Genomic DNA, 23,571 nt, shown 5'->3' with positions numbered 1-23,571 from the left:
CGTGCATAGGATGCACGGCCACGCGTAATTACTTCGCGCCGCTCTGCGGTGAAAGCGGTCGCTGCAGCAGCCTACGGAGGCGCTCCTCCGGCTGGCACTGCCACGGCGGGGCGCGACGCCTTGCCACTCGAGAAGCCGGCGCGCGAACCTGGCTCGGCCAAAAATGTCCCCGCGGCTCGAGCGGGATTGGGCCCGCCGTCTCGACTGCGGCAGAATTCCCGTCGCCTTCACGAGCAAACAAACACGCACGCACAAGAAGAGAAAGAATGAGCAGTGCGACTCTCAGAAATAGTAAATCCACCCGCCATCCCCTCTTCCTCACTGCCTATCTGACTTCGCTGTGTGGCCCAATAAAAATACGATTACGAAAATGCTAGCCAGCCCCGGTGGGGACTCGCTGTTTCTAAAACGGAACTAAGTCGAATAGCCGAGGCGCCCGCGCCTGTTCCTAATGTCGATTATTCTGGCCGGGCCCCCGGGCAGGAGTGTGAGGGGAGAGTGCTAATGTGGTCCGGCCAGCTGGCGTTTAGCTGACGCTAGGGCACGGAGCGCCATCTCGGAACGGGATTGCAAGTCTGAGAGCGCGAAAAGCCCTTCCGGAGTTGGGACCCGAGTCGCATACGGGTGCCTCCACCGAAGAGCGGCCGAGCCGCGGGATTCAAACAGTGGACCGGACAGGGGCTGCACTAGCCTCTGGAGTCCCGGCTATAGAAAATTGTCCAATATATCGTACAAATCGTTGTCGTCTGCTCCAACCCCAGCACCCACAATCTGCCGTTGAAAACTTTTTTTATATTTTTCAAAGTCTACTAGCGCCCTCTGTCGAGTGTGGGCAAAATCAATGCAGCGCCTGGAATGTAGTCCAAACTGACAGCGTTAAGCATTGACGTCTTCTACAGCCGCTCTCGTCAAACTACGGATTTAGTCAAATACATTTGCCTAGCATTTCTGAAGTTTTTTTGCTTGCTTATCATTTTTATGTACATGAGGCACGTTCCGACGTTATTTTCGCCGTGTTATTTGGTCCTCATGTTGGGGTTTGTATGTGGTGCAATGTCCAAAATATTGGACATTGCACCACATACAAACCCCAACTTTTAATAAGCTAAGCTTTAACACCTTTTGCCTACGTGGTCTATTCGAGCTATACTGAACTTTCTGAAAAAATTCGTGCACCTAACTTTAGCCCGGGACTCGGGAGGCTAGAGCGGTTTCCGGACTACGTGGCGTTGTCTTACGTGCAACCGTTCATGCAAAAATGGTAATCTTGCCTAAGGGAAAACCGGTTAATACCGGTTGGACGGTCATGCAATGACGCCAAGGAAGGGGTATGACATTTGTAGCTTTTAACTGTAGCATACCTTCCTAAGCTGTAGCACGCCTTCCTGTACGTATATCTAAGCTTCATTTTCTGCCGATTTCTTTAGCTTGTGTCTAACAATGAAACGAGACTTCGATCAAACCCTTTCTGTTTCGTTCATTCATAGCTGGGGTCTCGTTCCAGAAGACTTGATGCCTTAGGCAGTATGTGTGGGTTTATTGGTCAGCTTGCAGCTCGTTATAAGATCACGTGCTTCGTGACGCCGGCTGGCAAGAAAATGAGTGTTTCACACTCGTCGTCATGGCTGCGAGTGGCGTTGGCTAACACTCCCAGGATTACATAAACATAAATACCCGTCAAAGTGGAACGGGAAGCCGCTGTAGCTCAATTGCTAAAGCATCGGACGCGGTATCCGGAGGTTGTACGTTCGGTCCCTTCCTGCGGCAAGTTGATTTTTCATTCACTTTAATTCATTTCCAATCATATCACAATTGCAGTTAAAAGCTACAAATAATGTCCCCTATATCTCTCTTACCTTCATTGCCCGTTGGTTTGATTAGGTGGTGTCTAAGAAAAAGAAACGAGCCCTGGATAAATCCCCCTTCTTTCGTCGTATACGGTATAGTGGTTGATGGAGGGCGAAGCATTGTATAGATACGATTTTAGTTGAACTGTAGTCAGTGTTGTCGATGCGCGCAGCTGATAGAATTAATCGAGCATGCTCTGTAACGTGTTGGCAGTAAGTTTCTGCACTGGAGGTCACCAGCACGCATTTGAAGCCTAGCCGTCCCATCATTAGTGTCATTGACGTAGATAGCGGCGAGGGGTTTGAGGAGGGGGGCGGGGGGGGGGGGGTCAACCCTCCACCTCTGGAAAATTTTCGATTTTGCGTGTTTATACATGCACGAACACGTACAAACGCACGCAAGACCATACATAAAAGGTGGTGAGCACCCCCCCCCCCCCCTCGGCTACGTCCCTGATTAATCTTGTTCCTTGGGGATCATGATTGGTCAAAACGAGCTAAAAAAGAGACCATGGTGATAATGGCGGCCTTTTAGAAATATGGCTGCGCGATCCCTAGTTTTATAATTGTAACATTATTATTCAGTAATTGGGATCCAAGTGGGAATAAACAAGCGGCGTCTAAAATTTCGAAGCTTTTTTCCAATTTTTGCAGATTGCTACATCTCTGTAACTGCTGCTCAGGAATTATAGATTAAGAAAGCGTTAACTACAACATCAGCAACCTGCGAAGTGTAGCAGTTTTGTATGAATGATAGATGAATAGACCCGCTATGGTAGTCGTGCCCTCCAGTTGCCATTCTTCAATGTCTCCATTCCATAGGGTGCTCTACCTTCTTGATTTCCCGCCGGGACGGCGCACTGCTCTCCCGTAGTAGAGTACAAATCATACTCTCAACCGTTCACCCGTTGCTCTAAATACAATAATGAATTCATGTTGGTGTACGAGTACTCGGGTAGGCTAACCAGAGAAGCATTCTTTGCGGAAACGTGATCGGCGTCAGCAGGACTTGGGTGTTTATTGCTGGTAAAGAGATTACCGATAAGAAAGCCCCTGCCAGTCCAGCAAGAAACGTCAATTCTTTAAATAAACGTTAATCGAAGAGAGCGCTGCGCGTTGAGCCTGCTTCTTACTTGAACCAATCACGTGCTTCAGTGTATTGATCGCAAACAGATTTTCTCTATATTATATAGAAGACACGCATCGCACACCGTACTCCTCTTTTAGCAATTGTCGCCATCGCAAGTGCCCCTTGCTACAGCACGAACGACAAATGCAATGTATTAAACAATAAACACGGCTGAGTAAAAGTTAGCATGCTTTATTATACAGTGCCGCATGAAAGGCTTGTCTTTAGATACAAGAAGACTGCATTGCCCTGCAACTACGGCGGAATACAGAGAAGCGTCAGGTGCAGCGGCAAGCACAAAGAAAAAAAAAAGCGACTTCACGGCTCACAATAACCGCCCCTACTTTCGGGGTTCTTCATTTCCCTTGTACAATTAAGGGGGCAAGCTCGCAGAAGGGACGCGACTAGACACGAATCCAGCCATGATGACGAGTCATCCAGGTGGTTTCTCAAAGGAAGAGTTTCTGCAGAACTGCCGCTACGTGGCCTATAGCCTCCAAGCTGCTGGAGGTTATAGCGAGAAACTCCTACGGGCAGCGCAGTTCTCTAGCCGCGGTTCTTGCAGCGCTCGGAGCTCTCGACTGGGCTTACGGGCAGCTGGTCCCAGGCACGGCTGATCACGTCGTACTTGGCAGCCTCGGGGAACAGGCGGAACAGGTAGTCAGCCACGAAGAGCTTCAGCAGGATCAGAGTGACTGCGAACATGACCACAGCGTATAAATTAGTTCCACGGTGCTTCCGTGGCGCGAGATAGTCTGCATGTGTCGCTTGAAAGTTAAGCGTTAATTGACATTCGAAGCGCCGAATCGGCTAGGCGACTCGGTTTTCTTTAGGGCATGTTAAGTGTTCTTAAGCGACGCGGAAGTCAAACCGCATGTTAACGGATATTGGGTTAACGAGATGCGTAGTCTTACGAACAATTTTCAGTTCCTTGTCATAGCTCCATGGATACCGCATCTTTCGCGATTTGCTAATATTGAGTTACACTTTTCATTTAAAGAAATCCTCGCGCATTTCATACAGGTACCTTGTCCCTCTGTTGTCTATCAGAAATGAAAGATCAGTGAAATGAAATCTCGCCTGCTCTACACTTTTCATAATTTTACAAAAAAAATCATATATTAAAACAATATTCGTCTCTGTAAATTTCAAAGACTGAGCTACTTCTGTAAGGTTCTGTGCTTGCGTAATCTCTCGATCATACTGCTGAACTTCACGTTGGTATTATGTGCTTAGTTACTTATGTACGGTGGTGCAAGCGTCGGCGTACAGAAGTAACTCCTCTCACAAGTACAAAGCAGCCCGCTTGCACAAACCCCTACACTGCCTACAAATACGAAAGTGAGGTTCAGAAGGATGAACGGGAGATCACGCAAGTTGTCTCGTTAAATAAGGCCTTACCTGTGACCTGCACGGCAAAAGCTTGGCCCTGCCAGAAGGCAAGCACAACCAGGGCCAGAAGAGCGAGCAGCAGGCACAATGTGGTGCCGGGCTCCTTCCACGAGAGCAGGCTACGAAAAATGACATCAGATCACGTCACACGCACACGTTAGACATGAGCGGCTCACGGTAACAACGTGAGAAATGAATCAACGTCGGCACAACTACATGTTCTGTACCCAAAAAGTGCATGTTCATATAGAAATGCGTTTTTTTTAGTTCTTTGGCTGTCAGAAGGACAGAAATGGGCTGGTAGTTTTACTGGAACCATACTAGCTACCTAGTCGTAAGCTGACACGTGAACTTCAGCTAGCCGGTTTACAGGTAATCAGGGTGTTGTCTCTAAGTAATGCCCTCCTACCTCACGCCCGCCGTACTTCGAGCACGGGCCACGCACAAGCAGAGTTGAACGTACCACCGTGTGCACAAACCACGTCGTTTTAAACGTACGTTGCTTGGAATAACCGTCCGTGAATGAAATGACCTTAAATGCGACATTTCTCTCACCACTGACAAGATAAGCTTCGAATAAAAAATTACTGAACGCAAGAAAATACGCAACACACAAGAGAGATAGTCAAGGAACGAACGCTCCCTTGTGTGCTGCGTCTTTTCTTGCGCTCAGCAATTTTTTATCAAAGTTGGAGGGCCGGCATCTCCAAGATGCGAGGTTCGTGAAGGTACACTTGAAGCAACACAACCTCTGCCGCTGTTAGTTTGTTACGGCGTAACTCTCTTTGAAGTTCGGTCTACCTGTTAAAGGGATTACGTGAGCGTATGACACGTATGAATTTAGCCATTTGGCAAGTATCCAATCGCCCGGATTTGCAGCAGATGACTCGCGATTGGTGGCGCACGACACACTCATGCCAACTTCTGCAAAGCACTAACTTTTCTTCAACAGGCAGGTGTCTAGACCGCCACCCAAGGTGGAACAACGCGACAATGTTCCTTTTAACAGTAAACCACGATGAATTCGAAAAAATACGGTTCATTTCAAGTATGCCTCCACTGAAGGAACTGCTAAAGGCGTCTCTCTCAGTGACAAAGCACCCCAAGGGAGTACTCAATAGGCGCTCTCCATATTACTGCGATCCAGTGAATAATACAAATAGAGAATTTGTACAACTCGACAGACACAAATTTGGGTGCATAAGAAGGATGCCAGGTAAATATTAGGAACGAACAACTCCGGTATTCTGAAACGTAGAACAAAACAGTGGACCTCCAATAAATATTTGCCATGTGACAATAGTGTTAAGATTGAGCCCCATTTCGACAACGCATGGCTTTGATTTTGCAATTTGTCGCATTTTATATGGTACCGTTCGTCAAGATGCAGTCATGCTATGCACTAACTCAGCTAAAAAAGATGCATTTTAGGGGCGAAGCTCCTTTGGAAGCGGTCTGTCCCTCCTCTGTAGTATGTAGTAGTAGGTAGCCACCTCTAGTTCTTGGAGTGTTCACTAGATAGCGCTGTCGTAGCCACCTCTAGTTCTCAGCAAGATCCCTAGATAACGCGGAGGCACTCGCTGCGCTGCAGATGCGTGCTCTAGTCAGTGTTTGTTTGAAGATCTCCTCATGCGATCCCCAATGGCGCGCAGCCGCGCGTTATCGGCCGCGATGCCCAAGACCTGTTGTGCGCCGTGGAGCAGATCAGTAACTGCGAGGAAGTCAGACATCCACTTCGTTTCCTTCAAGCAGGACGTTCACTTCAAAGCAGGATAACTTCAAGGTAGAGCGCAAGGTGCTTCGACCGACAGCCGTGCCCACCATATTTTCATCTTATTTAGCGTACAAGCTACCCGCGCCCTCGTTGAAAGGTAGACCCACTTGTTCGTGTTTCGCCTGCTCCTTCCATATCGTACATCAACAAGAATTAGCAAGACGAGTGTCAAAGCTCAAGAAAAGAAAATGTCAATCACTCGCGCGAAGAACTTGCTGAAAAAGAAAGCTTGGTCAGTGGAACGACTTCGAACGCGGATGGATACTCTGGACTGGACGACGGCCTACACAGCCCTGCCGTGAAAGACCGCTTTAAAACACGAGAGTTAAAACCCAATAAACGTACAGTTCGGTGTGCAGCGCTGTGTGTCTTCCCGTCATTTCCTGTTCTGGTTTTAAATGCGAAGCATTTCTTAGCGAACCTCTGGCACTTTGAGCGTTTCTATCTACGTATCTATCTATCTATCTATCTACGTATCTATCTATCTATCTACGTATCTATCTATCTATCTACGTATCTATATCTATCTACGTATCTATATCTATCTACGTATCTATATCTATCTACGTATCTATATCTATCTACGTATCTATATCTATCTACGTATCTATCTATATCTATCTACGTATCTATCTATATCTATCTACGTATCTATCTATATCTATCTACGTATCTATATCTATCTACGTATCTATATCTATCTACGTATCTATATCTATCTACGTATCTATATCTATCTACGTATCTATATCTATCTACGTATCTATCTATCTATCTATCTATCTATCTATCTATCTATCTATCTACCTACGTTATCTATCTATCTATCTATCTATCTATCTATCTATCTATCTATCTACGTATCTATCTATCTATCTAATCTATCTATTCTATCTATCTATCTATCTATCTATCTATCTAGCCGCCTACGTCTGGGCGCTCTCATGATCGCCTCCTTAACTTGGTATAGACCAAAATTTGCATGGGAGGGTAAGAGGATTTGACGAATATGACTGCCGGGTCATGACATAAATAACTTTAAAATCCTGTCACGTACGTCATCAAACCCTTTCCACTAGACACGTGTGGCACATACCCGTTTACCACGGGCCGCGATGTACGGGTATGCGCCACAGGTGATTGACAGTTTATGTCTACCCAGGAACGGCGAGAACAGACATTGGTAACTTAAATGCTAGAGAGTTAAGTAAAACCAACATCGGCAGCGTTGACTCAACGAATGGAAATAATAGAAATTAGGATCCCAGCAGGAATCGAACCCAAGCATTCTGCGTGGCAATCAGGTATTCTACCACTGAGCCACGCCAGGTCTATGAATTGGTTTGGAAAAACAGCCTACGCAGGCGTAATATCGGTGCAACGTCAATTGTGGTTGTGGTGCTGGCTATCTAATTTTACGAGAAAGCAATAAACACTACATGATACTCCTACAATGTGTAACGATACAGGCGTCATATTAGATGAAAGTCTGTATTTCCAGTGTTGGCTCCGCTTTTATAGCAGTCTAATAAACATTACGTTTGTATTCCTATGATTCAGCAAGCTATATTGAAGCATTGCTCGACCCCGAAGGAATACATTAACAAAAGTTACATATGATATCCACATCACCGCACCGTAAAGTGCACTTCGATCACCAGAACGGCGAAGTGTCCTGTTCATTTCTTAAGAGGCTGGGCGATGGCCTCATGCTGACCGAGGATAATGTCAGATTGATTGACAGCCATATGTAGACTAGGCTACGTAGGCCACATACGCCCAGGTACGCCAGGTAGTCTAGAATAGGACCAAACACACCTCCACTGACGTTGGCTACGTAAGCACTATCCAGGCCGACCCAAGCCTCGACTGGCCTATGCCTCACCAACGTGAAAAGGTGGCTTCAGGTTCCGACATGTCTCCGGCTTTGCCGGACAGGACAATTTGTCGAGTGAAATGACCGAGGCATCCACGAATTCCACAGCTCTACTATAACCACATACTTCAATACATTATGGACCCCTCTTCACCACGGTCACGAACCGGCTTTTATAACAAGTGATGACCAGCTGCTGGTGCTCACTGATACCGGTGAATGTATGCCCTTGTTCAGAACTGTCCAAGAACTTCTTGCACACATGCACAGGGTTCGTGAAACGCGCATGCGTTCTCGGGACACGTATAAGCACTACATATCGGCTTACCGCTTGTGGTGTTGGTAATACCCACGTTGTCATTGGCAGCGTTACCCAACCGTAAACATCTGCTTATATAACACATATGCAGCTCTTGAACATATATATGTGTGCGTATAAAATATATACAAATCTTTAGCGTCATTTTGTAGCGTGTCGCTCAGTAAAAAAAGTTACGCCACAGTCGCCTACCCGCCGCATGCTTCGCATAACATCGACTCCCACGGTCCGTGGTATCTGCCGAATTTTTTCATCTGCGCTTTTTCTTGAAGACGTGAGTAGGCGCCAACTCGCCCAACTTGACATTTTTGAAGAATATATAGGCAAGACGTTTCCATTTACTGTTTTTCAGTAATGTAGTTCAATGGTAACAACTCATGTTTGAATCAGGCGTCGTTTAAAAATGGCACTTATTATCGCAAAGCAAAGTAGCAATACATCATATCTAGCAATTATATACGTGGCAGATATATGTCAGGCTAGTTTATTTTGGAGAACAGAAAGTAAGGACGCATCTCTAGGAAAGCCCCCTTAATGAGGAAGTCGTCCACGCAGATAACACAAGATAGAGCATTCAAACGACTGAGAACATCAACGGACAGCAGTGAACCCTTTTCGTTCCCAGCAGAAGAAAAACAAAACAAAGTTTTACATTCGTTCAGCCATCTATCTTTGGCAACGGCGCTGTGCCACACGCTTTAAGTGCCTTCACGGGAGAAAAACCTGCTTGCGTATAGTGGCAATAACAGCAACGAAAACCATTCTGGTATGTCATCTGGCGTGTCTTGCACATAAATAGCCGAAATGCAATCACAGGTCAACGTGAGGCGACAGTAATGACCACTAAAACGAATGCACGCAGCCGGCTGGCCGCCTGTGCGAGCGGATTTTCTTTACCGTTGTGCAGTGCTGCGGCGGTGGGATCAAGAACAAGCGCTCTCACGGGCGCAAAAGGGCGTTCGTCAGGTCGCACCTCTTTTAGATGCGAAGTATCTTATGGCGGAGTTCAATCCGGTGGTGGTGGTGGTGTGCGGCGTGACCACCCTTACTGCGCATGCGCATACCCTCAACTTACGCTCTCCGCTTTCCCTCTCCCCCCTCTCCACTTCCCCTCTCCCTTTCCACTCTTCCTCTGAAACACGGGCTAGACATGCCGAAATTCTCTCCTGCGCAACGCCGCGATGGGCACCAGCGCATGCGCGTCCCCTCCCCCTCTCTCTCCTTTCCTACGCTGCCCCCCTCTCGCACGCCTGCCGACCGCGTTCCCCGCTCGCCCTGTGAGAATTAACGGCCAGGCTAGAGGGAAGACAAGACGCACGTAGCGTTCCTCTTGGCGTTCCACGACGCGAGGTTGGTAGCATGCCCAAAGAACGCCAACGGAACGCGATCGTGCAAGTGCTCCGGCTTCGCATCGCCTTATGGTCCCCTTTAGCGGGAAATGGTGTAATTTTTTTTATTTAGCGGCCGTGCATGAAGTATAACAGTCGCGATTTCTTCCTGTGGGCTACTTTCGCTGAGCGTGACAGCCCATACGTAGAGTTGTGTTTAGAAATAATGAATACAATTTAGAGTAACTTCTGTTCTACTAAAGGACAGCTGTATTTAACTGTTCCGCCGGTAAGATGATATGTCCACAGCGCAATATTTAAGGTTTAGTGCCGCCGATGGAGCCAAATGTATGGCGTCACGCCTCGCTTTAGTCATCCTGAAAAGCCTCCGTGCTTGATCTGGCTGAATTTCAGAGTTCGGCTGCCAGTCCAAATAGCTTTATTTTTAAATCTACGCTGTATGAAGTACTACAAAAAAGAAATTAAGCTTACATTTTGTCTTTTAAGCAAACGTCTACGATATAAAGCAGAAGCTTTGAATGATGCCGTTTACATGTTCGTAACATATTTTTCAAGGGATCAGGTTCAACCGAGGAGGATAAAATTTTTTTTTACTTCATCAAAGCAAGCAATTCATAAGTAGGTTGTTCATGCGAGTCACTACCAATGCAAGCGAAAACATACACACGAGTGCTTGAAGCTTACCTCTGGGTCTTGTCGAAGGCGGTCGAGATCTCTTGGAACGTTTTCTGAAATGAGGCACAGCGAAGGAATTTTGTTTCTTCTTTTGTCGTAGCGATGCGTTAACGATGGCGGTCCTCATAAGCGCTTAGGTAACGTAATGCACATCAAAACGTTTGAATGTATTGTTAGAAATTGCATTACGCCATAAGGGTCAAAAAAACGACATCGCACATGTGGATTAATCAACAAAGAGGTCGACAGCCGTTAAAGGGAAGCTGAAGCACTAATCATAGTTTGATCCCTGTTGAATTCGAAAAATTGGGGGGAAGCTTAAGCTTCGCCTTTAAGAGTTGAACGCGATAGGGATATCCTGCCCCGAGTGCGCACTTCGAACACTACGAGTGTTTAACAGAATGCGCGCACTAAGGTGTGTGCCTTATGTAATGGGTAGCATGCTTTAAAGCAGGGGGAATTATGCGCGAGAAACTTTTTCGAAGTTGCGATGCACCCACTACGTGGTCTTAAAGGAATACGCGCAGTAATGTGCCTTCTGTAATGGGTGGCTGTCTTTAAACCACAAAGTCGTTATGATAATGACATGGTGTGACGCCCGATGGCATTGTACGCTTGTACCACGCAATATTACTGCGATATTGCAGCTCGTACTGTGACACCTGTATACAGGACGCGTATTTTTGGGAAGCATGAAAGTTACTTTCAGTGCAGCTTCAAGCAGAGGCGTGGCTGTGTGGTAGAACACCTGCTTGCCACGCAGACGGCCTGGGTTCGATTCTCACTCGGACCCAATATTTTTATTATTTTATTTGCAGCTTTTTCGATTTTTCGGTCACGGACAAGATGATGATTTTTCGCTCACAAACAACGGTGCCGACGCCGACGGCGGAATTTCTGCGATACGAGCTTTTTAACGCTATCGCGTTAAAACCAATGTAAGAGTTCACAGAAGTGAACGCAAATTACATTTCTTGGCAAAAAACAGCAGCTGCAGCCGCAGGGCTTTTTGAGATTCTGTGCGAACGCGGTGACGTCATCTTCAATGTGCGCGTCATCAGCAACATCAAAGCATGGCCTTCGCAATCAGTTTCACCTACGCGCGCAGCTGGAACTAGTCACGGAGGCCACGGTTGGAGATACGACCATGCCTCGCGGCTCCCCGACTATGACGCAGTTCCGGTTAGTTCGTTTTCACGCTCACACTTTCGTCGGGTTCGCGTGGGCGGAGCAAGACGAACTTTTCTTTCGCGTATTTTAAAGCTCCTGACCCTACAACAGCGGAAAAAATTACGACATCGTCGACAATAATGTTGGTCCTCGTTAACAACAGTTTTACCGAATTCTAAAACCACTTCAGCTTCCCTTTAAAGTCAAACAAATTTAGCTTGGAATTTTGCTGCCGTGAGCAGCAGCAGCTTAGTAGAGATGTTGTACGTCCTCAGGACAAACTCTTTTTTCGAGGGGGTATGTGTTACTGAAATTAAAAAAAAACAGTTTCGAAAAGGCAAATTGTTCAAAGAAGTTGCCTAGACGCGGGAATGCAGGCTCATAATAAAGTACTAAAAGAAGCAAAAGCAAAAACGGCGCGCGCGATGTATATATACTGACACCGAGCTGCACGCATCACGTATTTAGAGCATACAAACACTGATGTTCACAACAAAAGCAACAACAACAAAGCAACTCCTCACCGAAACTCGCATGTTCAGCTTCATCATCCGGGGCACGTCGTCGACCTTGAGCTTAAACCTGCCGTAGGTATGCTTCCCAACCTGCAAGGTTGTTGATAGAGAAAACTTAAGAAAACAAGAAAAATACAAATAAACAAAAAGACAAACAATGCACTTAGCCTTTCTCTATTAGTTACAAACGAGTTTCAGCGAAAGCAATCGCGCGGGATTCTAAACCAACTCGAACCAATGGTCAATCACTTGCAATGGCCTAACGAAACAATGGTTCGAAAAAAAATTCACCGACGATTACGATAATACCTAATGTGAACCTGAGTTTTAAGTTTTGGCTTTCCGCAAGGTATCGATCACGCCATAATTTGTGATGTAGGACAGCACCCACTACGCCATTATGCGTCTTTCTGGGGATAAGTGAGGCACCCGCTACACACCTGTAAGGTATTATGTGCACTTTGTTGATGCTGTATGTGGCTGATGGCGATGAAGAATTATGGCTCAAACCATTGCAGTGGGTGGGAAGCAATAAACCACACTCTCGTTGCTCAATTAGCATTGTGTGATGATTGGTTGTTATTTTAGGCTTCTGCGATCACCCGAGGGCTCACTTTCCGGTCGATCGCCGCTGACTCGCCGCCTCCACTCGAGCAACCCCTCTCCACAGGAGACGAACTAAGAACGTTCCATGGAATCACCTCCCATTATAAATCCCACCGTAAAGTCTATCCAGACGCAGCTAAACAGCTGAACAAAAAGAGGAAATTATGTGGCGAAGATTGCAAACCGGGGTGTTTCCAAACACTCACGTGTACAGCGAATGGCACCCGGAAGTGTTTAATTCCCGATGTGCGCACTGCAATAGCACTGCAGGTCTAAGGCACATGGTCCGGACCTGCCGTTCCTACAACGATCCAAGCAGAAACGTAGAATCCTGGGAGGCCTTATTACGCAGCCAAGACGCGGAAGAACAACGTAAAGTCATCGGTCTCGCCCTGACCCGCCGCCGAGTCCCTAGGGATTCCAGCCGACGGCTAGGGGGATGAACGGGGGTAGAGGCTCTTCCCCCGTCATTCTCGACGGGTGTAAATAAATGTTATCTCTCTCTCTTCTGCCACGCTTTATTACATAGGTTATCGCGATTCCTTGCCCGACATGACGCCTGTATAGGGTCATTTTGCACACCAGCGTGGCTCTGTGGTAGAACACTCGATTGCCACGCATCGGTCCCAAGTTCAAATCCCATTCGAAACCGGGTATTTTTTTTCTTTTTAATTTTTCCCGTCTATCGGTTACGACAGCCACGGCTACGCCACTCAACGCAGGAACGGGCATCTAAGAGCTGCGCTCTAAAAGCAACATGTAATAATACAGAGCAGGCTCCCACCTTCCAAGTTAATATGTAGGTATGCTCGGACGCGAACCGTTTCGTGAACAAAGTGTGACAGCGAAACTTAACGATCTTTCATGCGACACAAGAATTTCGTCAAATTGAAGAAATGACGTATGCACGTGTCAGCCCTTTGGCAAGAATCAGGTACGCATGAAAGAACCTCACGTGTATATGGGCCCTTATAATTTATCTGCAGGTTCTAGACGACTAAGCTCGAATTTTCTTTTTGTGTTAAAGTTTACGCGGTGTTTGTGGCTTAATTTCGTTTTGGTTTGAACAGCGTTGATGACAAATGTTACTGCGTGAAAACAGAAGTGCTGTCACTCACCTTTCCGTCGTCGGAACGGCGGAGGCTAAAATAAATGAGACAGAAAAGAAAGCAGCAATTATTAATAACAAGAAGGAAGAAAAATATAACCAAGAAATATAACTTAGCTAAGCAGTTGCATTGGCTAGTTGGTGAGTCATGTTTAAGTATATATGTACAGTGCAATGGCCCCCACAGCAAAATAACATAGGCGCGGGTAAGCGCTGACTACCAAGTTCAACTATAGTTGAGGTCATTATGCCTTCTTTTGTCTAGTTCGTTCGAGATTTATAACCTCCCTTTCACTTTGCATATATTTCAATATTTCTGACAACAAATTGGTTTACCAAGTCAGCGATCCTCGGCGTGTCTTTAACCTCTGTTATAGACATTGCGCTGTATACTCTGAAATGACTCAACTGGAAGCATACGTTGAAGATCTTGTCTTCTGCGGTATGTGATGCAGGCGACTTACTTTTCGATTCAGTCACTCGTAATAAATAGGTAAAAAAAAAGACTGCCAGCTTTCATATTCCAATGTATCAATGCAGCGAACATTATGTCGATGTTGACAGGGTGTTACTTCACCCGAAGCCTTCCGTTTCATCAATACTACGTAAATTGCGTCATCATGTGACATCACAACTTTATTCTCGCCGACTTCAGGCAGAACGAATAGGAACTGCTAACCTGTTTGGCCCCTTCAACACTAAAAAAAAAGTATGTGACTCCTGTCGGAAAGTCCTGCCTTGCCACGTATATGACTCTCTTTAAAGAGTCACGTTAACCCTCTTGTGGGTCACACGACTCTCCAAAGAGAGTACAACGATGTCCAAAGAGGTGACATGCATCTACAAAGAGTCATGTATGTGGCAAGTCAGGACGTTCCAAAAGGAGTCACATACTCCTTTTTTTTTCTTAGAGTGAAGCAAAGCGAATAATTTTGCATATATGGATGCAAAAAATATTTCGGAACAAATTAGCGGTCTCATTTGTAAATGCTGCAGATATCGCTACCATTCCGTAGCCCTTCACGTCGCCCACCCTCCCCGCCAAATACTGGCATCTCATCATAAAACCCTGATGCCGCTCGACCTAAAGTCCCTAGATTTTTCCCTCTAAAAATCTAGAAATTTTAGCTCGACCGATTGACATGGGCTCGCTTACCATCCTTTGAATGACTGCCCGAAGACGTAGAGCAGTGCTGTATAAAGCAGCAAATGCAACAGGAAACCAATCCAGGTGCAGCCAAGTACCACCTGCGAAAGGACAATGCGTCAGGTGGACGCGATAGGCTTTACACAGCCTATCGTATCATGTAGTAGGCATATCGTAGGCATAGCTGGGCTACATTGCTTTAGCAGGCCCTGAGTACAAGCGCAAAGCATGCGTCATATCCGCCAACATGTTTATCGCCAACGTTTATGCTCAAATGAAGAAAGAACACTGGAGGCATCTTCGTCCGGAGGTGCACATATAAACTACTATCACTCTCTGACCTCTGCCAATCAATTTCTTGCTTGTGAGGCATCTAGTTACTGTACGTACAGGTCAGTACTTTATGTCATCCATGCTGCTATTGAATTTTGATGATCTCGCTTGTTGCGGAGCATAAACCACTGGCCGCCACAGCGAATACAGTTCGCAGAAGTGGTTGGTGCTTAGGCGTCTATCGAATCATGCGACAGAAAGAAATCTTACAAGCAACAGCCATTCATTTCATTGAAGCAGCCTCGACCGAAAAAACACACGCAGGGTCGTACCCAGGAATTTTTTTCGGGGGGTGTTTGTGAGTAGAACGGCTAACTTTGGCAACTGGTGGTCGCTGTGAAAGCGTGCAAGTATTTTAGTGTCACCCGAAAAGTTAAACCATGAAAACATTTCGGGGGGTGTCAGGACCCCCTCAACCCCCCCCCCCCCTAGTTACGGCCCTGCTGAACACACGCAATTACGTTCGTGCACAAACAGACATCCACCGCAAACGCGATGACGCTTTTACCGGTACACTGCCTTAGTGATAAGATTAGTGAGGTACGTCTCTTTTGGCGTCACTCACCGCGAGGAACCCTCCCGTGTGGTATGGCTTCTTCCAGCGTGCCAGCTTGAGGTAGCCGTAGTGCACGTCCTTCAGCCAGTCATCCACCCGCTCTGTTTGCAATAAGGACGGTGATAAAAAAAATGCAAAACAGTGATAAGAGATATGTACCATAGCAAGGAGCACGACATGCCGTTACTCTGACTACTCTGAGAATGCTCTGACTGGAGCATTCTTTTCTGGAGGTGAACGACATAAAAGTAGACAAGACGTGATTGCAAATGCTTGCTGTAAAGATGTATTAAATATCGGCACGAAATAATGTAGCCTCTTAAGGAGACCTAAAAGCATACTGGCGCTGGAACGCGGGCCTTTGAACGTAGTAATCGGTAGGTTAATTAAGGACGTTCGGATAATTAGCGAACAGTCGGGAACGGCTGCGAGTACCTACAGCCACGAAGATGACTAGGGAAGAAAGCACCTTCGCAACTGTTGAGTCTTACTCCATATGATCGGTTAAAATTCAATCTCTATCATAACAGGCGGCGTCTATACTTTCGAATACGGCACAATTATACTTTGCTTCCTATTGCACTTGTTTACGTTAGCACGATGCACTACGCCTAAACTCAAGTGATTGTATGAAGCATGCACTTACCATACTTGAGAAGAGTGTCACGGACGCTGAAATAAAAATGATGCATCAGGATTGAAATGAAGGAGACAGGTGAGAATAAAGCTCGAGTCTGTTCCCCATAAAAAATTAAAGCGTAGGTACACGGAGACTGCAGCAAAGACTCAAAGAACACAAACGCCGCGTTAGTATTGTCTAGTTCTCTGCTCTGGCGTCCATGTCCCTACGCCTCATTTTTTTTAACGGTCAAAGCATAGAAACTAGCTCAACTATCTGACAGTTAGATACTATTAAGGGCTGTATTTCGTTGAATATATAAACATGTCAGGAAAGTGGTACAGTCACTATAATGTTACTGTAACGGTATTGGAGAGCTGGGGAGAGAGAAACTGAACTGCACCGTTTAAAGATGCACCGAATCAAAGGGAAAATAGGCATGGTAACAGGGCGGTCACATTTCAATAATGTCGAATAATGAAATGATTTCAAAATTATCACTTTTGCTAAAACGCTCCCTACATGACGCCCTAAAACAGCTAGTAATTTAACTAAAACCAGAAACATGGCAGGTTGGCGGACCCTGCAATCTAAACGAGACGTTTAGGCCACTTTAGACTTCTCTTGTGTTAGTAAAGCCTCATCAGCCTGACTATGCCCACTGCAGGGCAAAGGCCTCTCCCATGTGCCGCCAATCAACCCCATCCTGTGCTTGCTGGGGCCACGTTATACCGGCCAACTTCTTTATCTCGTTTGCCCACCTAACTTTCTGTCTTCAACTCGCGCGTTTGCCTTCTCTTGTAATCCAGTCAGTTACTCTCAATGACCAGAGGTGTATCTTGCCTACGAGCTACATGCCCTGCCCCATGCCCATGCCTCCTCTTCCCCCCTTTCCCCAACACAGGGTAGCCAGCCGATCTGAGAACTGGCTAACTGTTCTGTCCTTCCGTCTTTCTCTTGTTCTTCTTGATTTCGACTAAGGTGTCCTTAACGCAATGTTAGTAAATTGGTTCCTCTTAATTTTAATCTCTGCGTTTTAATTTAATGTAATGTGATATGTCATTCAATATATACTATATCATGTTGAAATGCCTTAGTTGCTCTAGTGAGTACTGTTCTTATACTCTAATCGTGCTGATATGTCTGAAAGTTATAGTTTTTTAAAAGTTTGACTTGCTCACTATAAGTCTGCTTCACTGAAGTAGAGGGGGCGAGGATTGTAATACCGACTCTTTAAGCATCTTACGTATCAGGTTTTCTTTTTCTTTCGCAGATAATGCCTTTTCTGGTCTCTACTACCCACTCTCTGCTAAGGGGTATCATGATTACCGACCAAAGACATGGGCTGATCTCGAAGGCATTAAAATTCTATCACATCGGCTCATTATGTCATGTGACTGACTGCCGTATTCTCTTGCACACTACCCGCACTTGTTATCACTGCACAAAGTTGGCAAAAATATTGCTAACGTTTTTCTTGCTCGGTTATAAACACCAATATTGTTTTTCCATACGAACTCAAACCAATGACTGTGTTGGAAACCAAACGTTTTGAATATGACACCTTCCAAGGCAGCCTCCACTCACACTTCATAACACCCGGACGTAATGCCCGATCATTTATGACGAGCAAGACATGAAAGTAACAAACAAAACAAAGAAATGAAATGTAAGAAAAGAGACAAAATGACAGATGTAAGAAACGAACACAGTTGCATAATTCAAGGTTCGATGCGGCGGCAAATACTTTAAAAATAATCTTAAAAATGCGACATCGTCTTAATGCAATCGAGTGATCTGTCTACAGTATCTTCTTAGGGCGAAAGCCTTACATGTCTCATCAAACGCGAATAGTTACCGTCAGCATGAATGAGTGATGCGAAAAAAAAACAATGTAATGACGTCACAGGACGCCAGAATTTGACATCGCATGGATGTCACAGAAGGTGTCATCGCAATACGTCGTTGCGTGGTCAAAGGTGGACCGATTTCGGAGGTGCTGAACCGCGTGAGTCGCAGAAAGCTTCCAATACCTGTGCACAACGTGGTTGTGCAGTGGCTCCGATCCCGGAGGCCATGCACAGCCACGTCGGGTGCAGAGAGCTTTCAGGAGGAGGGAGGGTAATCAATACAGTCGAATGAGAAGGAAAAAAAAAGATTACTTTTGCCTTCGAATCGTCGTTGGCAAGTGCTTAAGGAAGCGTGACTTTTTTCCTTGCACAGTTCGATGGACATCATCTGGAAATCGATTCGAATAAAGCCGAGGAGACAACTCACAAGGAGAAGGAAAATGGCGGATCCGGCTCGGCGGCTCTCATCTCTTCCAGCTCTCTTCTCCTAGCAAGCGCCGCTTTCAACAGCATGCGCCTCTGCTTGATGCGTCGCTGAAACTGTAACGCCTCGGGCGGCGACACGTCTCTGGTGAAGGTGACACCGGAGACCTGGTACGACGTGCTGGGCTGCTGGCCGTCCGTGTTGTCGCTGGCACTCTGTGCTACGTCGGCTGATCCAGAACTGCCGGGAGAGGGAATGAGAGGAAAAAAGCAAGGGTCCAACATTTGTGAAGTAACTCTGCGAACGTTCTATTGGAAAACAGTGTAGTAGAGCAAAGTTCGAAAAAAAAAAAGAAGCGAAAGGGAACAAGGAGATCAAAGAAAGACGGGCGCTACACTGGCAACTGTTTATTCAGAAGGAAGGCTTCCTATATATACACATACACGTGCATGCGCAGACGCGTAGAAAACTAGGGGCCAGTCAGGCAAGACACGTGTCACCACCCTCAAACAGTCAACAATCTCATTTCAGCGTCACAGCGCGTAATAATAAACACCAACTCTCCTAAGAAGAAGTGGTCCTGAAGTTCTATTGCAAAGTGCACTTCTGCAAGCGAACTGTTCATTGTCGCGTTTATCTTTTTTTATTTGTTTCAGTTCGCGACATGGCTTTCTTTACTTGTTCATTTTTGTTTTTGGGTAACCACTCCTTTTCTTTCTACGCTGCAGAACGTATAGACATGGAGTAGCCGAGGTTATATAAACCTCATTTTTTCCACACTAACTAAGCAAGTTAGAATAGGACAGAAATGGCCTAATGTTGGATTCGTGGTTACTACTTTATTCCAAAAAATAAAGTATTTCCAGGTCTCTTCCATTCAGTTTCTGCAGCAGGATATGTACAAGATGAGAAACGACAATTTGTGGCCGAATTCAGCTGCCTAGTCACTTACGTACAATCATACCAGCCATATAATAGCCATAGCAACACTATTACCGCAAATATTAGGTATTTTAAATTGGCTCTTCGCTATATTAGAACAACACAGCCTACACTCAGTCTTACTCTAGTGACTAAGTCGTCTACCAATTATCGTTTTCAAAAATTCTTACATGTTTTTCATTTTGTATATCTTATTTTTTTTACTTTAGTTGGCGGAGTTATGAAGTCCGTACTGACAACATTCGCCCGCAAGTTCCAGGGCATGTTTTTTTAATAATGTACACCCGTCAGCAAAAGTTTACGGGACGCGGAATTTTCGAAAAAGCTATATTTTCGCTTTATCAGGGAACATGAAATCCTAATAATTACACCAGCCTGTAATTCAACTGATGCAGTCACCAGCTCGAGTAGAAGCGTTGCGCAAACCCGAGAGCAGAAATTCGCATTTGTAGTTGGGCCAGTGCCCGGTAAACGTTTGCTGACGGGTGTACAGGCGGGTCCGCTGTTAAGGGGAGCACTTGCGTGCAGGGCATCTTTGCATTTCGCTCTCTTGCAAAAACATAGTCGCTTAGATTTGCACAAGACTACTGGTGGTTGACAGTTCTGCCTCTTTTTGACAGACTCGCGCAGTGCATGACCAATGTTTCCCTGTCCACTTGCTGTTAGAGGGCCAGCAAAATGAAAGGGGCTCATTGGAGTGTTCCCTTTAACAGTGGACCGTACTGTACATAGATCTAATAAGCTAATCGTGTCCATGCCACTAATTACCTATATGCTGCCGTAATTGTACAATGAACAGACTGATATAACAATTAACAGACTACTATATATATTCGATTAACACGTCCTCCTAACGAGCTCACCATTCTCGTGGGTGGACCACTATCATCACGCTTTTCCTGTAAGTTTCACTCATAATGACGCTTTTAATTCTTCTGAAATAAAGAGGATGGCGATTCGACGCACTGGCTGTAATTCACGACAAGTGAAACTGTTCCTGAAACTTGAATTAGCGCCATTTGCTGTGCAGCGTGTCAAAGCGTCGATATGATAGGATGGACCACCCCGCAAGGCGCGCACGTCATTTTGGGTTTAGAAAAAAAGCGCCAACCTGTATTTCAGCCTCTTGTTTTTGTTCCCCAGTCAACAGCACCGTAGAATCACGCTTACCAACAAACACAACATCGTGCACAAACCGCACAAGGAAAAAAAAAACAACGATCCACTTGCACGGCATATACAGCTCATGCGTCCCACACTCCTGAATACTTATATCACTCATCATACTTCGTAACGTTGCCTATAGATGCTACATTAATGAGCAAGGTTCTCGGAAATTGTGGCGCTTTCAATAAAATGAAAAAAAAATGCTTATGGAGAAGCGCCCCACTGTGAAACTCAGAATTGCATAGGAAATATTCGTCATTCGATTATTTAACCAATACAACGCGACATCGGTCCACAGTGGACATCATTTAAAGATGACATTTACGCTCTATAGTATAGCTACATGTCCCGGCAACTGCATACTGCCCTGCAGTCAACGTTACTAGACTATAGGTCTAGTAAGGTTGCCTGCGGTAGCGCAGCCAGAGTTGTTTTCGGAAGGGGGGGCGGGGGTTCAACTATACTTTATGTGTGTTCGTGCGCGTGTTTCTAAGTTTGCGTGTATATAATATGCATATGCAAAATTGAAGAAAATCGGGGGGGGGGGGGATTGAACCCCCTAACACGTCTCCCCCCCTCCCCTTGCTACGCCGCTGCTGCCCTGCTTTCAACTGCGACCTGTGTTTACTTGTTACGGTGACTGCAGTGGCATACTTTCCTTTCTGACCAGATACTTTTCTGTTACGCTGTTACAAACGCACATATCCTGCACACGCTTTTACTTGGAAACATGGTCACAGAACGTTTACACGTTAAAAGGTTGTCCTACTGTGTTAGACTTCCCTAGAATGGTATAAATACCGCAACCAGCGTTGAGTAGCATCCAAGATCAGAGAGAAAGTACCATACACGCTATGCAGTGCCTGCCTATTTTCCCACGGGTAATACAGTACAGACATACCTCATCTGCAAGCTCTCACGGATCCTGTCCCTCCATGAAGGCTTGACGAGTTTTTCGGGTTTCTTCTTCATGGTGGGCACAAGCTCATCGTCACTCCACTGAAAGAGGCTCTCTGCTTGCTCAGTCGGCTCGACATCACTGACCAGAGCAGACACAACCACCGGCGTTTGTTCCGGCTCTTCGGTCTCATCAGGCTTCTGCTGCTTCCGCTTCTACGGACGGAAAGAAAAAAAAATGGTAGCTACAGTGAAGACTATTTTTTTCAATGTCTTAGGTCTACTCATCGAAACTACAATCTTATGAGGTACTTCGTAGTAGGAACGAAAGGAGGGGAGATTTAAAGGCTCGTTTTTTTTATTTGCTAGACATAATTTTAATGAGAACTAACAGACAACCAAGCCAAAGAAAGTATAGGGGATGTTAGTTGTAGTAATTGTTTAAAGTGCCGCCGGCAGAGACCGAACCTGCAACCTTCGAATAACGCGTCCGATGCTCTACCAATAGAGCTACGGCGGTAGTCATCCTCCCGCCCACTTTATCGGCATATCTGCGCATTTAAACCTGGCAGTGTTAATAAGCGCCGCTCGTAGCCATGACGTTTTGATTTTTCGACTGAGCAAGCGCGCAGCCGGAAAACGCAAAATCCTGATAGGCTCACCACTTAGTGCTGACATTGTCCACGTGTTTTACGAAGAAATAACAGGCGAGGAGGAGAGGAAGGGTAGTGAACGCGAGAAAGAAACAACTCCCTCGTCCTTGAACTGCAGTGGCTTAGGACCATTTAATATGCCCGAAAGCTTAATTTAAAAGCTGCGTCGAAGCCGTGAAAGTTTACCCAATATTAATTTTTCATCAACCCCTTCTTGTGAAACGTGCGTATCGGATCAGGTTAACACTTTGCGCACTTGCAGCAATGCGGTGATTCTTTCTCCGGCAACGAACGGCAGTGCGGTTCACAGCATGATGTTTACTTTTCTTCGCGTTACGTCACTGTGCAGCGGTGAAGTTTACCAAGTCAAATCCCTCATTGTGGAGCACACTGAGTATTACCACATTGACGTACTCTTTTACATCGGAACACCACTGGTGGGCCACGCGGTTCATCCAAAATGACCGCAGAGTACACAATGACGTAGTAATTGAGACTGTTGGAAGTTTTTTTTTTTTTGCAATCTCTGTCACTTTTAAGTGAACACTCGCGAGGTAACTCAACAAGGCCTTAAAGTTTCATCTGCTCCTTGACAACTTGACTAGAGAATTTCTGGGTACAGCAAGGCGCTATTTTTGCTCGGCAGCACAGGGTATAGCCACCATGAAACGTGCTTACACTGCTGGCGATGTTTAGGTGGCTTTTTGGTCTCGTACGTAGCCACCAGAGTAGTCTGGTAGCAATGGCCTCCTAGAGTTACTGCATATGCTCCCGAGCAGATACGGCCTCCCTCTTCGTCTGCCTCGTCCGTGTGAGCGGGGGACTGGGAATTCTCTCAGCCAGCTGACGTTATTATACTTTGCCGCTATCTCACTCGGAGATCTCGGCCGTGTGAATACCGCTGTAGAAGAACCATGGGTGCTCGGTGGCACTGAGAATTGAGCGGAGTATATGCGATATTATACTCGGGGACAGCTCACCTTGGCAGGGGATCGAAGGCTGTGGAGGCGGGGCTTCCGCACATTCCTGTTACTCCGCATGTAGTACAGCAGCTTGCTGCTGATTCTGATCATGATATGTGTTGGCTTGTGGCGCATGGGCCAATGATGGCCAAAGAGCGCCAAAAGGTATTTGATGTGTAGGAGATGATGCGGTCAATGACAATGGCAGTGTGTAACGTTGGCTGTATATGGGCCTAAAAACGTTTGTGATTTTGGTCGCTC

At 46.0% G+C, this 23,571-nt stretch overlaps 1 protein-coding gene across 2 annotated transcripts in view; it reads right to left on the bottom strand.

Moving 5' to 3' along the window:
- Positions 1-3,157: 3,157 nt before the first annotated feature.
- Positions 3,158-23,571, bottom strand: part of LOC119388803 (uncharacterized) — a 180,348-nt gene continuing 159,934 nt past the window's right edge. Inside the window, exons 7-9 of one of the 2 annotated variants that reach the window (XM_049414687.1) lie at positions 10,371-10,414; positions 4,378-4,487; positions 3,158-3,671 (exon numbers count right to left, since the gene is read on the bottom strand). In XM_049414687.1, coding sequence (XP_049270644.1) covers positions 3,523-3,671; positions 4,378-4,487; positions 10,371-10,414 — 303 coding nt within the window. In that variant the 3' untranslated portion in view covers positions 3,158-3,522. The remainder of the gene's footprint in view (positions 3,672-4,377; positions 4,488-10,370; positions 10,415-23,571) is intronic. The other variant, XM_049414686.1, reaches the window with a different exon arrangement.

The sequence above is a fragment of the Rhipicephalus sanguineus genome, chromosome 4, assembly GCF_013339695.2.
Source record: "Rhipicephalus sanguineus isolate Rsan-2018 chromosome 4, BIME_Rsan_1.4, whole genome shotgun sequence".
NCBI lineage: Eukaryota > Metazoa > Arthropoda > Arachnida > Ixodida > Ixodidae > Rhipicephalus > Rhipicephalus sanguineus.
This window is presented reverse-complemented; position numbering and strand designations above follow the sequence as displayed.